The 17,698-nt window shown below is 45.7% G+C and overlaps 1 protein-coding gene across 6 annotated transcripts in view; it reads right to left on the minus strand.

Moving 5' to 3' along the window:
* The window catches only part of CUNH11orf49 (chromosome unknown C11orf49 homolog), a 218,865-nt gene that overhangs the window by 18,537 nt on the left and 182,630 nt on the right, over positions 1-17,698 (minus strand). For all 6 annotated transcript variants that reach the window (XM_032282272.1, XM_032282271.1, XM_032282268.1 and 3 more), the window contains one exon: positions 11,291-11,375. In XM_032282272.1, coding sequence (XP_032138163.1) covers positions 11,291-11,375 — 85 coding nt within the window. The remainder of the gene's footprint in view (positions 1-11,290; positions 11,376-17,698) is intronic.

The raw sequence follows: 17,698 nt of genomic DNA on the forward strand, positions 1-17,698 counted from the left end.
GTGTCATTCTGTAACTTTGATATTTTGAGATTCATCAGGATTGATGCATATCTAGCTGTTCATTTTAGCTGCTGGATAGAATTCCACACCTATGGCACGAATATGCCACACTTTATTCTTTACTTCGGCAGAGGGACACGCAGATGGTTCCAGTGGTAGCTATTACAAACAATACCGCATGTTTCCTTATTCCCAGAAGGAGCTCTTGAACTTTTAATTTGCCTAAATTATTGGAGAGTAATTGTCATAATTTACACTCCCACCCACAGTTTATGAGGGTTCCCACTGTTTCACATCTTCAGCAATATTTGTATTATGAGACTTTAACATTTTTGCCAATTTGATAGGTACGAAGTGGTGTCTCCATTTGACTGGCAGTTTCCTTATTACGGGTGAGTATGGGCATGAAAATATGCCCAAAGGTTTCTTACTAGTTAATGTTCTTCTGTGCATTGCCTCTTTATGTCTGGACTATTTTTCTACTGAGATCCTTAATCTTTTTCTTACTGATTTGTAGGAATTCTTTTTTTTTTTGAGACGGAGTTTTGCTTTTGTTGCCAAGGCTGGAGTGCAGTGGCGCGGTCTTGGCTCACCGCAACCTCCACCTCCTGGGTTCAAGCGATTTTCCTGCCTCAGCCTCCTGAGTAGCTGGAATTACAGGTGCCACCACCATGCCTGGCTAATTTATTTTTGTATTTTTAGTAGAGATGAGGTTTCACCATATTGGCCATGCTGGTCTCGAGCTCCTAACCTCAGGTGATCCACCTGGCTCGGCCTCACAAAGTGCTGGGGTTATAGGCGTAAGCCACTGCGCCTGGCCAATTTGTAGGAATTCTTTTTTTTTTTTTTTGAGACGGAGTTTCATCCTTGTTACCCAGGCTGGAGTGCAATGGTGTGATCTTGGCTCACTGCAACCTCCGCCTCCTGGGTTCAGGCAATTCTCCTGCCTCAACCTCTTGAGTAGCTGGGATTATAGGCACGCGCCACCACGCCCAGCTAATGTTTTGTATTTTTAGTAGAGACGGGGTTTCACCATGTTGGCCAGGATGGTCTCGATCTCTTGACCTTGTGATCCACCCGCCTCGGCCTCCCAAAGTGCTGGGATTACAGGCTTGAGCCACCGTGCCCGGCAGGTGGAATTCTTTATAAAAATGTCTTACCTGGGTGTGGTGGTGTGCACCTGTAGTCCCAGCTGTTTGGGAGGCTGAGGCAGAAAATTGCCTGAGCCTGGGAGTTTGTGTCCAGCCCGGGAACACAGCAAGACTCCATCTTAAAATAAAATAAAATAATTTATAGGAAGTTGAGGCAGGAGGATTGGTTGAGGCCAGGAGTCCAAGACCAGCCTGAGCAAAATAGCAAGATCCCTGCCCTCATCTCTACAAAATAAAAAATTAGCTGGGCTTGGTAGCATGTGCCTATGGTCCTAGCTACTCATAAGGCTGAGGTGGAAAGATCACTTGAGCCCAGGAGTTTGAGGCTGTGGTGAGCTATGAATGCACCACTGCGCTCCAGCCTGGGTGACACAGCAAGACCCCATCTCAAAAAATAATAACAATAAAATTTTTAAAATACTTTTTTTTTGGCGGGGACAGAGTCTTGCTATATCACCCAGGCTGGACTGCAATGAATGGCACAATCTCGGCTCACTGCAACCTCTGCCTTCCTGGTTCAAGCAATTCTTTTGCCTCAGCCTCCCGAGTAGCAGGGATTACAGGTGCACACCACCATGCCTGGCTAATTTTTGTATTTTTAGTAGAGACAGGGTTTCACCATGTTGGTCAGGCTGGTCTCAAACTCCTGACCTCAAGTGATTCACCTGCCTCGGCCTCCCAAAGTGCTGGGATTATAGGCCTGAGTCACTGCACCCCACCCCACCACTTTTTGAACCACCCTTTCCCAATTGTTCTGCATTATTACCATTTTATATGTCAAGGTTTTGTAAGTATGTGCACGTGTTCTGTCCTGTCCAGCATGATCCACTTGTCTAATCCTTACTCTAGTACCATACAGTCTTAATTATGGTGGCCTTTAATCTTGACGGTTTTGATATCTCCTGGGATAAATTAATCTCTTACTAATCCTTCAGGTCCTGGATTCGACATCTCTTTCTTGTGTTTTTCTTTTCTTTGAGACAGAATCTTGCCCTTGTTGCCCAGGCTGGCAATGGCATGATCTTGGCTCACTGCAACCTCTGCCTTCCAGGTTCAAGCAATTCTCCTGCTTAGCCTCCCTAGTAGCTGGGATTACAGGCGCCTGCCACCACACTCAGCTAATTTTTTTTGTATTTTTAGTAGAGATGGGGTTTTGTCTTGTTGGCCAGGCTGGTCTTGAACTCCTGACCTCGTGATCCACCCACCTCTGCCTCCCAAAGTGCTGGGGTGAGCCACCGTGCCCGGCCTCAACATCTCTTTCTTATGGAAGAACCTTCCATGATGCCCCAGATTAGGTTGGTCCTCCTGTTTCTAGGTTTTTAGGGCACTTAGTTTCATCTGTTTAATGTCTGCTGTTCCATCAGTTTGTAAGTTCCTCCAGGGCTGGGGCAACATCTACTCCCATAGTCCCTCCATCAAGCACAATGGTTGACACATAACAGGCATTCGATATATATGTCGTGAACGAAAGAATGGGAAAAGAAAAGACAGTCTGATGGGGAGACATTGTGGGTACAGTGGTATAGGCAGGTATCTGCAGAAGGGTTTGTAGAGGAGAGGCAGAAAGCTGTATCCTCAGGGCATAGCGTGAGGTCTGGCAGGTACCAGACACTACACAGTAAACACCTGAAAACTGAATATAGGAATGAAACATCACTCCCCATTCAGTAAGTTATGATTTTTAAAAATAGGTAATTTTTTGAGGGCCACGTCACAGGTGTTTTATGTGGATTATCTCATTAAATCCTTAAAATGACTCTATCAGATAGGTAGTATAAAATGAGGAAATTGAGGCTTAGACCAATTACATTACTTGATCAAGGTCACAAGCCAGTGAGTAAAGGAAATGGAATCTGAATCCAGGGCTGTCTGGCCCCAGTGCCTGAGTCCTTTGCCACTGGGCTACACTGGGGCTTTGTGACACAGGGATCACCTGAAAAGCAACTCTCTAGAATGGGGGTGAGTAGTTACGTCTAAAACCAGATTCCTTAGGAGCTTATATGTTTTGAAGCACCATATGTATTCATAACATAATCATGATAACAGAGCTTTTTCTATTAAACATATAATACTCATTAGGGGTGCTGGCCTTCAGTGAGGGAGAAGTTAAATAGTGTTTCCAATGAGAAAAGAGAAGGGAATGTAACTCCTTTAAATCTGGCCAGTTCTAAGATGTCAGAATAAGAATGGCAGGCAATACTTTATTTTATTTTTTTGGTCTGAGATGGAGTCTCATTCTGTCACCCAGGCTGGGGTCTAATGATACAATCTTGGCTCACTGCAACCTCCGCCTCCCATGTTCAAATGATTCTCCCACCTCAGCCTTCTGAGTAGCTGGGATTACAGGCATACACCACCATGCCCTGCTTTTCTTGGATTTTTAGTAGAGACGGGGTTTCACCAAGTTGACCAGGCTGGTCTTGATCTCCTGGCCTCAAGTGATCCGCCCACCCCCGCCTAAGCCTCCGAAAGTGCTGGGATTACAGGTGTGAGCCACCACACCTGGCCAGAATAAGAATGGCAGGCAATATGGCCAAGCGTGGTGGCTGAGGCCTGTAATCTCAGCACTTTGGGAGGCTGAGGTGGTCGGATCATGAGGTCAAGAGATCAAGACCATACTGGCCAACATGGTGAAACCCCATCTCTACTAAAGATGCAAAAATTAGCTGGGTGTGGTGGCGCATGACTGCAGTCCCAGCTACTTGGAAGGCTGAGGGGGGGAGAATCGCTTGAACCCAGGAGGCAGAGGTTGCAGTGAGCCGAGACTACACCACTGTATTCTGGCCTGGCGACAGAGCGAGACTCCATCTCAAAAAAAAAAAAAAAAAAGGCTGGGTGCGGTGGCTCACACCTGTAATCCCAGCACTTTGGGAGGCCGAGGCGGGTGGATCATGAGGTCAAGAGATCGAGACCATCCTGGTCAACATGGTGAAACCCCGTCTCTACTAAAACTACAAAAAATTAGCTGGGCATGGTGGCGCGTGCCTGTAATCCCAGCTACTCAGGAGGCTGAGGCAGGAGAATTGCCTGAACCCAGGAGGCGGAGGCTGCGGTGAGCCGAGATCGCGCCATTGCACTCCAGCCTGGGTAACAAGAGCGAAACTCCGTCTCAAAAAAAAAAAAAGAATGGCAGGCAGTACTTTAAATCAGTAGTTCGCATCGTATGTTTCCCAGACTATCGGCATCACTCGGGAACTTTTTAGAAATACAAATTTTTGAGCCTGCCCTAAGTCTAGTGAACTCTGGGGCTGTGGTCCGGCCATGTGTGGGTTAACAAGCTCTGCAGGTGACTCTGATGCATGCTCAAGTCTGAGAACCAGTGCTTTAAATCTTCACCCTTGGAGCAGAGCTTCCCAACTCTGTGTCACTTGGGCCTCAAATGACTTACAGGTGTGATGGTCCCCTTGGCGCAGCTGAAAGGAGGCCAGAGCCTGTGGGCCAATCACAAGCAGTCTTGTCTTTACTGGACATTTTTGTTATATATTATTTTCTGATTGCCGTGAAGTGCAAAAAGGCCAGGAAGCATTGCCTTTGGAAATCCAGAAACTTCTCATTTATTTTTTAAATATCTGGCACTATTAATACCAACATTATTGTAACAACAAGAGATTATTCCTGGGCAGGCATGGTGGCTCATGCCTGCAATCCCAGTATTTTGGGAGGCTGAGTCGGGCAGATCACTTGAGGTCAGGAGTTTGAGACCAGCCTGGCCAACATGGTGAAACCCCATCTCTACTACAAATACAAAAAATTAGCTGGGCATGGTGGTGCATGCCTGTAATCCCAGCTACTGGGGAGGCTGAGGCACGAGAATCGCTTGAACCTAGGTGGCAGAGGTTACAGTGAGCTTAGATCACGTCACTGAACTCCAGCCTGGGCAACAGAGCAAGACTTTTTCTAAAAAAAAAAAAAAAAAAAGTTATGATTTAATGTCTACAACATGCCAAGCAATTTACATGGCTTTGTTGGTGTTACTAAAATCTTATACCCTATGAGTTAGTCATTATTATCATCCTCATTTTACAGATATAAACACAGGGCTCAGACAAATTAAGAGATCTCCTCAGGGTCATCTAGTTAATGGGCACAGGTGGAATGTACACTCAAGCTCTCTGATGCTATGGGGCCTGTGTTCTCCTAGGTCAAGTTTAATATTACTTCTAACAATTATGACAAGTTAACTCTGTGCCAGCCACTGTTTTAAGCACATCATACACTTTTCTTTCAATCATTACAACTATTACCATTCCCATTTTACAAATGAGGAAACTGAGGCTCAAAGAAATTAAATACCTTTCTCAAGGGCACAGCTCGTATGCTATGGAACCCAGGATTTGAGCTCAAGAAGTCTGGCTCCAATTACACGCTCTTAACCATCAGGAAAGCTTCCAGTCCATGGAGGATGGAAAGCGAGCGATGCTGTGGTGATCACGTAAGGATAAAGCTACTCCAACTTCTGCAGGGACATGCGAGGTGGAGGGATCTCTGGGTTGGCTGCTGTCATGGAGTCTGTTTGCTTTTTCTTTTCCTGTGTTTCCAGCTCACACCTGCTGCCCCAGGGCCTGGCCATGATGCCTGCAGCACATAAGGCAGGCGTATGTGGAGATGCCATGCCCTGAACAGGCTCCGGTGTACAGCTGCCTGTGGATTACATTCTTTTACGCATACATCATCACAGACTGGAGCCTCCTTCTGCAGCCTGTCCCCAGACCTCAGGGTCCTAAATAAAGTAAGCCTGGCAGTGAGATGGGAGAGGGCAGTTCCTCTTCTAGCAATAGTAACCGCTTTGAAGTCTCAACCACCCCCATTTGCGATTCTGGCCCGATGCATAGGTGTGTGTATGGAAGCTGAGATCTTGACCTTCAGGACAAAATGAGAGTAGCTTACAAAATCAGGGGACACTTTCTGGGATACATACAAGTTTTCTACGTACACACCAGCTGGAGTAGAGAGGGGAAAGCATGGCATTGAGGAGATGAGGTTGACAGAAGCTTGATGCTCATCCACGGGGAGAAAACAAACCTCTCCTAATTCTGAATTCATCTAACTGCAGCCAGTGGGTTACCCTGGGCCCTTCTGTTGTTACTGCCATTCCCATAATTCCCTCACACTGCTATTGACATGGATTGGCTTCGATGCTTCCTCCTCCTCAGACAGAAAGGTCTGAGGTTTCTGTCAAACAGCAGGCCTCTAGGTGAGGACTGGGTAAGTTTCCAGCCACAAATAGAGGAATACCATTCCAGAAGCATCTTGGTATCCGTAACTGTACAATTCTACATTGCTATTGAGAATTTTTGGTTCTTACAGGGTTCTAGCACCTATACTCAAATCTTGTGGTGCCTCCATGTATCAGATTGGAGGGGTCTGCAGAGAGCTGGGGCAAACACAAAGCCGTGGCTGTGGGGAGCTGGGATGCGCATCCAAGGCTCACTTTCGTGAGCTCCTTCACATCACAGGATGGGAAAAGAGGTCAGTGGCCATTCTGGAGTGATCGATCAAAACCAAAGTCGTATGCACAGACTGGTGGCAGCCAGCGACCAGTACCTAAGCAATCCCCTTCTAAATCAAGTTCTTTGAGAGGCAGGAACGATATCTTATTCGTGACTGTATCCCCAGAATACTTCCTGGCACAGAATCAGCACTCAAGAAGCATTTGGTGAATGAAGTACTGACACACACAGCAACATGGATAGACCCTGAAAACACTGTGCTGTTAGGTTGGAGCAAAAGTAATTGCGGTTTTGAAAATAACGGCAAAAACCACAATTACTTTTGCATGAACCTAATAAATGAAACTAGTCACAAAAGATCACTTTTTTTTTTTTTTTTTTTTGGAGATGGAGTCTTGCTCCGTTGCCCAGGCTGGAGTGCAGCGGCGTGATCTCGGCTCACTACAACTTTCACCTCCTGGCTTCAAGAGACTCTCCTGCCTCAGCCTCCCAAGCAGCTGGGATTACAGATGTGCACCACCATCCTGGCTAATTTTTGTATTTTTAGTAGAGATGGCGTTTCACCATGTTGGCCAGGTTGGTTTTGAAATCCTGACCTCAAATGATCTGCCTGCTTCAGCCTCCCAAAGTGCTAGCATTACTGGCATGAGCCACCGCGCCCGGCCAAGAACACATATACAATTCTACTTATTTGATTTCTTCTTCTTCTTTTTCTTCAAAGACAAAGTCTCACTCTGTCACTCAGGCTAGAGTACAGTGGCACAATCTCAGCTTACTACAACCTCTGCATCCCCAGGCTCAAGCAAGCCTCCTACCTCAGCCTCCCAAGTAGCTGGGACCACAGACACATGCCACCACGCCTGGCTGGTTTTGTATTTTTGGTAGAGATGGGGTTTTACCATGTTGCCTTGGCTGATCTGGAACTCCTGCGCTCAAGCAATCCTCCCCACTTGGCCTCGCCAAGTGCTGGGATTGCAGGCGTAAGCCACTGTGCCTGGCATCAATTCTACTTATTTGAAATGGCCAGTGGCTAAATCTATAGAGAGAGAAAGTAGATGAGAGGTTGCCTAGGGTTGGGGAAGATGGAGGAGGGGGGACTGAAGAGTAATGGCTAAGGGGTGTAGGATTTCTTTTTAGGTAATGAAAATGTTCTAAAATGGACTGTGGCAATGGATGCACAACTCTAGAAATATACTAAAAGCCATTGAATTTTATACTTTAAATGAGTGAAGTATATAGTATATAAATTGTATCCCAAAAAGCTGTTAAAAAGAAATATTTGATGAATAAACAAATGAACAAATGAATATAGGATACAGTTGCTGACTGTTGTTCTTAGAGTTTCTTAGAATCGTGGACTATTAGAATCCTGTAAACTGCCAGACAAGGAGTATTCACTCACACATTCATTCATGTGTTGATTCATTCAGCAGACATTTATGGAGTGTCTGGCGTGTATCTAGGTACTATGCTAAGTGACAGTGATTAAGCAGCATACAAGATTACTATGGATTCTGCTTGCCCTCTTGGGACATACACTCTCACACTTATGGTTCCTTTTCTTTATTTAGAAATTCTCTAATTGTTGTCATACCTGACCTTCATTCTTAAGTTCAGTCTTTAAGGATGCTGAGTTTCCCTCCCCAGATTTTGGGGCTGAAACTTCCTTAAAATGATCTGAGCCCAGCTGGGCGCTGTGGCTCACGCTTGTAATCCCAGTGCACTTTGGGAGGCTGAGGTGGGCAGATCATTTGAGGTCAGGAGTTTGAGACTAGCCTGGGCAAAATGGTGAAACCCTACCCATCTCTACTAAAAATACAAAAAAAAAAATTAGCTGGGCATTGTGTGCGCACCTGTAACCCCAGCTACTCAGAAGGCTGAGGCAGGAGAATCACTTGAACCCGGGGGGAGGGGGCAGAGGTTGCAGTCAGCTGAGATCACACCACTGCACTCCAGCCTGGGTGACACAGTGAGACACTGTCTCAAAAATAAATAAATAAATAAAAAGATTTGAGCCCAAAGGGGAACTATCATGGAAATTTTAAGCTAACTCCACTTGGCTGCTTTTAAATTACAAGAGATAATCTCCCATACTTTTTAAATTTTTCAGTGAAGAAAAAATCCCAATCTCCTTTGGATAGCAGATAAATCAAAATGATAAAACCCGAACTGCAGCTTTTACCAGTGGCAGCTGCTATAGGGAAAGAAAAGTATCCACTGAATAATGAGGCGAAAAACCTACAAAATTTGGAGTGTGTGATCACTAAACAGATTTTGCACATGACCAGCAAAATTAGGTCATGAGCTGTGAGCTGCAAAACACCCTGTCCCACCGTGGGGCTGGTGACTGTCGCTGGGAGGAATAAAGTTCCCATCTTCAAAGTCAGCGGAGGAGTTGGTTGGCACGTTTCAAAAGGAGTGAGGTGATTCTTGGCGCAGCGCAGCCAACGCAGCTTTGTTTTCAATGGGTCAAACCACAAAGCAGAAATGACAGCATGACACAGGGAGGTGGGAGACTCTGAATCTCCTCGTGTTCCCGATCCCTGTCTCTGGATTCAGGCTGACCGAGGTTCCAGTCCCGCCTCTGCTACTTATAAGCTATCAGTATATTCGCGTGACGTTGTTACCCTCTCTGAGCCTCAGTTTCCACCTCAGTGAAGTGAGAAGTAATAGCCTTCCTTCAACTGGGCTTCATTACTTTCATGCCTTTTTTTTTTTTTTTTTTTGAGATGGAGTCTCACTCTGTCCCCCATGCTGGAGTGCAGTGGCACAATCTCAGCTCACTGCAACACCTACCTCCCAGGTTCAAGTGATTCTCCTGCCTCAGCCTCCCAAATAGCTGGTACTACAGGTGCCCACCACCACGCTGGGTTAACTTTTGTATTTTTAGCAGAGATGAGGTTTCACCATGTTGGCCAGGCTGGTCTCCAACTCCTGACCTCAGGTGATCCACCCACCTCAGCCTCCCAGTGTTGGGATTACAGGCGTGAGCCACTGCCCGGCCACTTTCACACCTCTCTTGTCTCCAACCACAACCCTCTTCATCACAAGTCACTGCCAACCTTTGCCCCTTCTTTCCTCAGAATATACCCTAGGGTGTGGGGGTGTGTGTGTGTGTGTGTGTGTGTGTGTGTGTGTGTGTGTGTTGTTTGCCTAATTCTCTCACCACCCTCCAACTCTGTCTTCAGAGCCTAAGGCTTCCCACAGAAACCACAAAGGATCATTTTAAAGGGAAGTAACAGTTTTTACAAGGATTAGGTGAGACAGTTAAGGTAAACACATTTAAATAGAACAATGAAGGTAAATGCATTCCATACGATTTAGGGAAGGTAGGCATTCTTCAATAAACATGATTTTTGCTACATGTCCACTTGCAACCCTAGCTCAGGTTTTTGGTTTTTTTTTTCCTTTTTCTTTTTTTTTTTTGAGATGGAGTCTCGCTCTGTCATCCAGGCTGGAGTGCAGTGGTGCGATCTTGGCTTACTGCAACCTCTGCTTCCCAGCTTCAAACGATTCTCTTCCCTCAGCCTCCTGAGTAGCTGGGACTACAGGTATATGCCACCATGCCTGGCTAATTTTTTGTATTTTTAGTAGAGATGGAGTTTCACCATGCATGCCAGACTGGTCTTGAATACCTGACCTCAGGTGATCTGCTTGCCTTGGCCTCCCAAAGTGCTGAGATTACAGGTGTAAGCCACCATGCCTGGCCTAGCTCAGGTTTTGAGTTAAGTAAGTAAAAGTTAACTGAGGCATAGTCCAGCTACCTCATGTGGTTAAAAATTGTGAATGACACTGAAACCCAACACAGAAATTAGGGGCTTCTAACTATTTCTGCCAAGTCCTGGCCCTGGACTCATCTTGAAAAGCTTCTGCTGACATAAATAATATACTTTGCCCTTCCCTCAACTGGGGCTTTATCACCTTCGTGCCCTTCCAGTCTCCAACCTCAACCCTGTTCATCACAAGTCACTGCCAACCCTTGCCCCCTGATATGGTTAGGCTTTGTGTCCCCACCTAAATCTCATCCTGAATTGTAATCCCCAGGTGTTGAGAGGGCGACCTGATGGGAGGTGATTGGATCACATGGGCGGTTTCCCCCACGCTGTTCTTGTGATACTGAGTGAGTTCTCGAGATCTGACGGTTTTATAAGCACCTGGCATTGCCCCTGCCTGCTCTTCTCTCTCCTGCCACCATGTGAAGAAGCCCTTGCTTCCCCTTTGCCTTCCACCATGATTGTATGTTTCCTGAGACCATGCAGAACTGTGAGTCAATTAAACCTCTTTTCTTTATAAATTACCCAGTCTTGGGTAGTATTTTTACAGTACCGTGAAAACACACAAATACAGCCCCTCTTTTCTCAGAATATCCTCTAGGCTGTGTGTGTGTGTGTGTGTGTGTGTGTGTGTGTGTGTGTGTGTGTAGGGGTCGCACTTTTCTGCCTCTTCATCTCACCCCCCTCCAACTCTATCTTCAGACCCTGAGGCTCCCCACAGCAACCACAAAGACTCATTTCGCTTCCTTTTGGAAATGCAGAATGTATTTTGTTTTGGGGCAAATCCCAAATAGACCCCTCTACCATGCCAGTTTCTTCCCTAAGTGCTCCTTTTTCATGTGTATACACTTTAGGTTTCTCTAAGAAGCAGCGGCCACACAGAGCTGAGTTGGTTTCAAGGGTCCAGGAGACGTACCTGGCTGCTTTCTGGGTGAGCTCCAGCGGGAAATCGGGGCACAGTAATTGCAGCAAACAGTGATATTCTTTCGTAGTCAGCAAATCTGAAGTGGAAATGGGAGGAACACATTAGGTCTCTGCATTTCAAGTCACTGTTCTGTTTTTGTTCATTTCATGAGATTCAGACCTGGTCTTGGCAGAGCTGCTCTTTTAAAGGCGAGTCAGTGTTAAGGGTATGCTAGTCTCTAACCTCCAGGTGTGAGATTTTCAGATCAATATTCCTACAAAGCGTTTCCTGGGTGGGAGGCACCCAGTTACAACATTTTGACCAACGGAGCTTCCCTGGTATGAAAACTGGTCGGGTGAAGACAGCAAACGAGAGACGCACCTTTATCAACCTTCTTTAGTTTGGTTTTCTTTGTATATAAAAATCTGGAAGAACAAGTCATTTCAAAGCCGTTGAAATCTGCTGAAATTCTCTGGCATGGTGACATTTACCACCACATTCCCAAAGACCATCCACAGATATCTGGAAGTAGTACCAAGGCAAACACTCTTGCCGTATGTGGAGGAGGAGCATAGCATAGAAACCCACAGACCTCATCACTCTGTCATCCAGCACTGCAGCAGGCGGGCTTCTCTTTGATGCCTGCAGCAAATCTAGTCATCCTATTATAGGAAGCCAAGACAAAGGTCCAAGATATACAGTCAAGGCAACCAAATGATTCCTGATACACAGAAGCAGTGCTTTGGGAGAGGTGGGCCAGGATGAGACTCTGTGGCCCAGCAGATAACCCAGAGAGGCGAATCTCAGAGAGATTTATAGGATCCCGAGGGAGAAGAAATACACTGATGCTTAAAAGTAATTTTGTTGCTGCACGTACTGAGGGCAAAAGATTTCAGATCAGCCAAGGAGTAAGAACGTGCAAGTATTACCACATACCAAGGCATTTCAAATAAGAACCCAGTAACACTAAAGTGAGAGCAATCCACCCCGAAGCCTGTCTAATTGGGAGGAGGATGAGTGAGAGGAGGGAAACCAGAGGGCATGGCTACATTTGGGGAATGGAGATGATGATCATAGGCACTTGGCTTCACTGGACCTAAGTTAACCCAAAGCCACAGGAATCCAGACCTCCTGCCCCTGCTAGTTCGGTTGATGCTTTTCCAAGACAAAAACCCCAAATCTCCAGGGAAAGGCCTGGGTTCCTAGTACTTTTTCATTAAAGCTCAATTCAAGGTGGGGACAGAGAGTTTGACTAACCACACTGCCGAAGTCAGGAACACCAAAGGAACAGACTCAGCGTCAATATAGGTCAAAGGATCAAGATGGCTTTTGTGGCACTTTCCTCTTCCCACTCGCCTGACCTCGGGCACAGCCTGGCAGGAGGTCTTGTTCTTCAAGGGAGGGAGTCATCGCCATTCGTGGTCTCAGACTTGGGGTGAGGATAAAGGCAAAGGGAAGGGAGACACGCCACTGAATCTAATGTGTTCCCACTTTATTCTCACTCCAGAACTCCCCATGCAGAGAGAGGGGTGATTTCTGGCAGGGAGCAAATAAAGGAAGTTCTATCTTTGAATCATCAGTGCTTTTCTAGGTTAACTTTGGTGGATGGATCTGATAGCATTCTTAGGGAGAGTCAAAGTGTTTCATAGGAACTTACATTTATCCCCCAAATTACCTACAAAATATCCTTGGGAAGATAACAGAATGAAGGAAAATGAAAAAACGAGAGAGTTAATTAAGAAAGACAATGCTGGGCCGGGCGCGGTGGCTCAAGCCTGTAATCCCAGCACTTTGGGAGGCTGAGGCGGGTGGATCACGAGGTCAAGAGATCGAGACCATCCTGGTCAACATGGTGAAACCCCGTCTCTACTAAAAATACAAAACATTAGCTGGGCATGGTGGCGCGTGCCTGTAATCTCAGATACTCAGGAGGCTGAGGCAGGAGAATTGCCTGAACCCAGGAGGCGGAGGTTGCGGTGAGCCGAGATCGCAGCATTGCACTCCAGCCTGGGTAACAAGAGCGAAACTCCGTCCCAAAAAAAAAAAGAAAAAAAAAAAAAAAAAAAGACAATGCTAGGATTCAACATTAGCTTCCTGGTTTCTACACCCTAGTCCCTCTTCAGGTTCTGGATGTTATTCTTACTCATGTACTTCAAATATTTACTTCCAAGGCACGATAATGATTTACAAACATCACTGTGTGCTTCACTAATGCAACAAAAGCTCTTAAAAATACTAAAAACAGAATACATCCTGCTCACCACTTCTGGAACTTGACTCTTCTAAATGTTAAGTGCGGACAGCATTCAGATAGAGATTAATAAAAATGCAGGCAAATAAACTTTTAATTGTGGAGAAGTAGTCTATTGGTCATTGTTATTATTATGCTTCCACGCAGACTCTGTGTTGGTGGTGTGGACAGAGGAGTTCTAATTCTACTGAAGTAGTGATCAGATAACATCAAGGCCCGATGATTTCTACTACTTTGAGACACTCCTCAGCTGCCGTACAGTGGGTGTTGAGAGAACTATGAGCAGTAAGACTTGTTTCAAAATCAGAACACTGAGGAGCATATGGGAGCCCGTTCCCTCCCTGCTCCATAGGGTAGGGTTCAACTCTTGACTCTGCAATTACCAAGTATGTAACCTTGGGCAAACTGCTTAATCTCTCCATGTCTCCGTTTCTCATCCGTAAAATGCAAATGATACCGACACTTTTCAGGGTTAAAGTCAAGTGTAAAAGAGACGATGTCTATAAAGTACTGAGCAGAATGTTTAGAACTTAGTACATTAAACAATGGGAGTTGTTTTGGTTCTGTTTTCAAATCCTGAGGGTGAGCAGAGGAGAAGAAAGGAGGAAGGTATTTGTTGCTGAGTGTTTTTTATTAAAAAAAAATTTTTTTTTTTTTTTTTTGAGATGGAGTTTTTTGAGATCTTGGCTCACCACAAGCTCCGCCTCCCGGGTTCAAGCGATTCTTTGGCCTCAGCCTCCCGAGTAGCTGGGATTACGGGCATGCGCCCCCATACCCAGCTAAAATTTTAATTAATAGATTAATTTTGAGATGGGGGCCTCACTCTGTAACCCAGGCTGGAGTACAGTGGCATGATCATAGCTCACTGCAGTCTTGAACTCCTAAGCTCAAGCGATCCTCCTGCCTCAGCCTCCCAAGTAGCTGGGACTACAAGCACATGCCACCATGCCCCGCCCATGTTAAAAATGTTTGTAGAGACAGGGTCTCATGCCATCACCCAGGCTATTCTGGAACTTCCTGCCTCAGCCTCCCAAAGTGCTGGGATTACAGGCATGAGCCTCGCTGTTGCTGAGTCTGAACATTACACACCTAAAAGTGTTCTGCTTTGAAAATTCTCTGTCAGGTTGCCTAAGCTAAATCCAACACTCTCCTGCAGTGGCCACTCACTTCCTGTTCCCATGTGCCTGCTCTGTTCCAGGCTCCACATTATGATGAACAAGCCAGCAGTCCCCTAGCTTCTGCAGCCAGCATTCGGGCACCAGTTCACCCCAATGCCCCTACTTTGGGCTCTTTGGCACTTAGAATCGTCCAAGATCTCAAAGGCCCTTCTCACAGCCCTGTGTACTCCAGCAATAACTGTGATGAGAGGGAGTAGTCATGGAGAACTGTGCTTAGCTCTTGAATTAACTCACTTAGGCCAAGCGCAGTGGCTCATGCCTATAATCCCAGCTCTTTGGGAGGCCGAGGCAGGTGGATCACCTGAGGTTAGGAGTTCGAGACCAGCCTGGCAACGTGGTAAAACCCCATCTCTACTAAAAATACAAAAATTATCCCAGCAGGTGGCAGGTACCTGCAATCCTAACTACTTAGGAGGCAGGAGAATCGCTTGAACTCAGGAGGTAGAGGTCGCAGTGAGTTGAGACCACGCCACTGCATTCTAGCCAGGGTAACAGAGCAAGAATCGATCTCAAAAAAAAAAAAAAAATTACATAGCCTTCACAGCAACAACCTTACGAAGCAGGCTCCATTATTCCCAGTCCCATTTGACAGATGAGGGTGAGGAAGTTTAGAGAGATGAAATAAGCTGGTGAGCAAGGAGGGGAGGGTCCAGGGTAGGGGACAGGAAGGGGACCTGTCTTCCCTGAGCAAGATCTCAGGCTGGGAAGGAGGGAAGGGAGGCTGATGGCAGCAGGAATTTATTAATGATAACACGGCTAACATTTATTGAGCACTTCCTCTCGGGGAGGCACTGTTCTAAGGGGTTTACATATGTTACCTCACTAATCTTCACTACTATTATCCTCATTTCACAGACACAAAAACTCAGATTGTGCACACTTATGAGGCAGAACTGGAATTCAAACCCAGGCAGTCTGGCTCCAAAGCCTACCCAGCTAACACCTTCAGCACCTTGATCTTATCAGCTATAATGTGTGAGGCTTAAGAGCTTGTTTTCCCCTCTAAACTAACTGCAGGAACTAAATAGCTGCAGGTGAACTGGATCAAGGAGACAATTCAAGTGAATTGGGATTTTCCGTGTAAGAAATTGAGTCTAAAAGGTTCAAATTACTGTCAACAGGTTAGACTGAAGCTGCAGCACAGCAGCCTCAGACCAGAGGACATGGGCTGGGGGACACTTGTGCTGGTGGCCACATCGCCGTCTCTCATCCCCACTCACCTGCCAGCCACTGTTCTACCTGGCAGGTGCAGGGGAGGTATTGTGTATCAATAGACATCTCCTCTAAAGGAATACCCCCCACAATGAGAAGGGAAACAGCCAGGAGGTCTTGTGAGTTCAAAGGCAAAGACATAATAAGGCTTTGGTGTAAGATCAAAATCAGTACACTCTCCACAAATTTGTGTGTCTCCTTTTGCGGGTGGTCAGACCTGCTAAACTTTCTTCTTCTAAGCCTTGGACCAGTCTCCCAAATTGTGTGGCTGGCTCCAGACCAGAGGGTTTTTACACCCTTGATTTTATCTTCTCCAGAGGCAGCACAGCATAGCATTGTGGCTAATAGCATGGACTTTGGAGTTAGACTGCTTGGGTCCAAATCTTAGCTTTGCCACTGACTTCAAGTTACTTGACCTTTAAGCGCTCCATGCCTCAGTTTCCCCATCTATGAAATGACAGTATGAACATCGCAGAGTTGTTGTGAGTTAATGTAAAGTGCTTAGAACAGTGTCTGATCCATCATAAGGGCCATCTGTTAGTACTTGCTATTATTATTTCAGAAATAAAGAAACTAGGGCTCAGTGAGGTATAATAATTTTCTCAAGGAAACAGCTAGGAAGAGGGCTGAGGTTCAGACCTAGGCCCAGCACAGGCTCTGAAGGTCCTGCAAGTTCCACCCTAGCAGGTGGGATCCAGCTGCTCTGTGAAGGACTTAACTTCTGATGATAGGATTATTCACACCAGGTGACTGGCAGACTGTATATCAATGTTAAACACACAGGTGCCCTTCAGAAAGGCCACTTTAAACAGTATGGGGTAGTTGGACAGGGCAGTTGTATTACTGCAGAACTCTGGCTTTGCAATCAGATGACCTGGCTTCAAAACCTAGCTCCACTACTTGCCACCAGCATGACTAGACAAGTTGTACAACTTCGCTGCTTGGTTTCCTTGCCTTAAAAGTGTGAATAACTACAGTACCTACCTAATGGAATTGAAAAAGATCAAAAGAGGTATATAAGATACTTTTCTGAAAAAAGTTAGCGAAGTGTCAATAAGAGGTAGCATTATTTTATAATTATTAACTGATTAAAACTTGAAGTCCTGAAATTAAGGAATCTTTGAATTTAGCTAACGCAACCAGCACAGGCTGGGCATGATGGCTCATGCCTGTAATCCCAGCACTTTGAGAGGCTGAGGCAGACGGATCACCAGGTCAGGAGTTCGAGACCAGCCTGATCAACATGGTGAAACCCCGTCTCTATTTAAAAAAAAAAAAAAAAAGCAACCAGCACAATGCTTGGTGCATTGCAGTAAACATCTGTTGAAGGAATGAATGAATAAAAATATGCCTCACATAGTGACCCAAATAAAAATTCATAGGGACAAAGTTCTGGTCACTGTGTGAACACAGAGCTAGGGCACAAGGAGGCATTTCTGCAAACTTACAGGGGTATGAGGAGAAGCCAGGAGCTGAAAAGTGTGAAAAAAGGAAAAGACCCTACATCCTAGGTACTGTAACTCTCGGTAAACACGATAAACCATGGCAGGTGCACTATACTTGATGGGCTTGTTGGCCTTCTCACCAAGTGCTCATCAATCAGCTTGAATATTTCTTTACATAAGAATGTATCACAAATCTATCTTTCTTTCTTTCTTTCTTTCTTTCTTTCTTTCTTTCTTTCTTTCTTTCTTTCTTCTTTCTTTCTCTCTCTCTCTCTTTCTTTCTTTTTCTTTCCCTCTCTCTCTCTCCCTCCCTCCGTCCCTCTCTCTCTCTCTT

This window comes from Sapajus apella, unplaced genomic scaffold (assembly GCF_009761245.1).
Source record: "Sapajus apella isolate SASKATOON/1434 unplaced genomic scaffold, GSC_monkey_1.0 scaffold14, whole genome shotgun sequence".
NCBI classification, from domain to species: domain Eukaryota; kingdom Metazoa; phylum Chordata; class Mammalia; order Primates; family Cebidae; genus Sapajus; species Sapajus apella.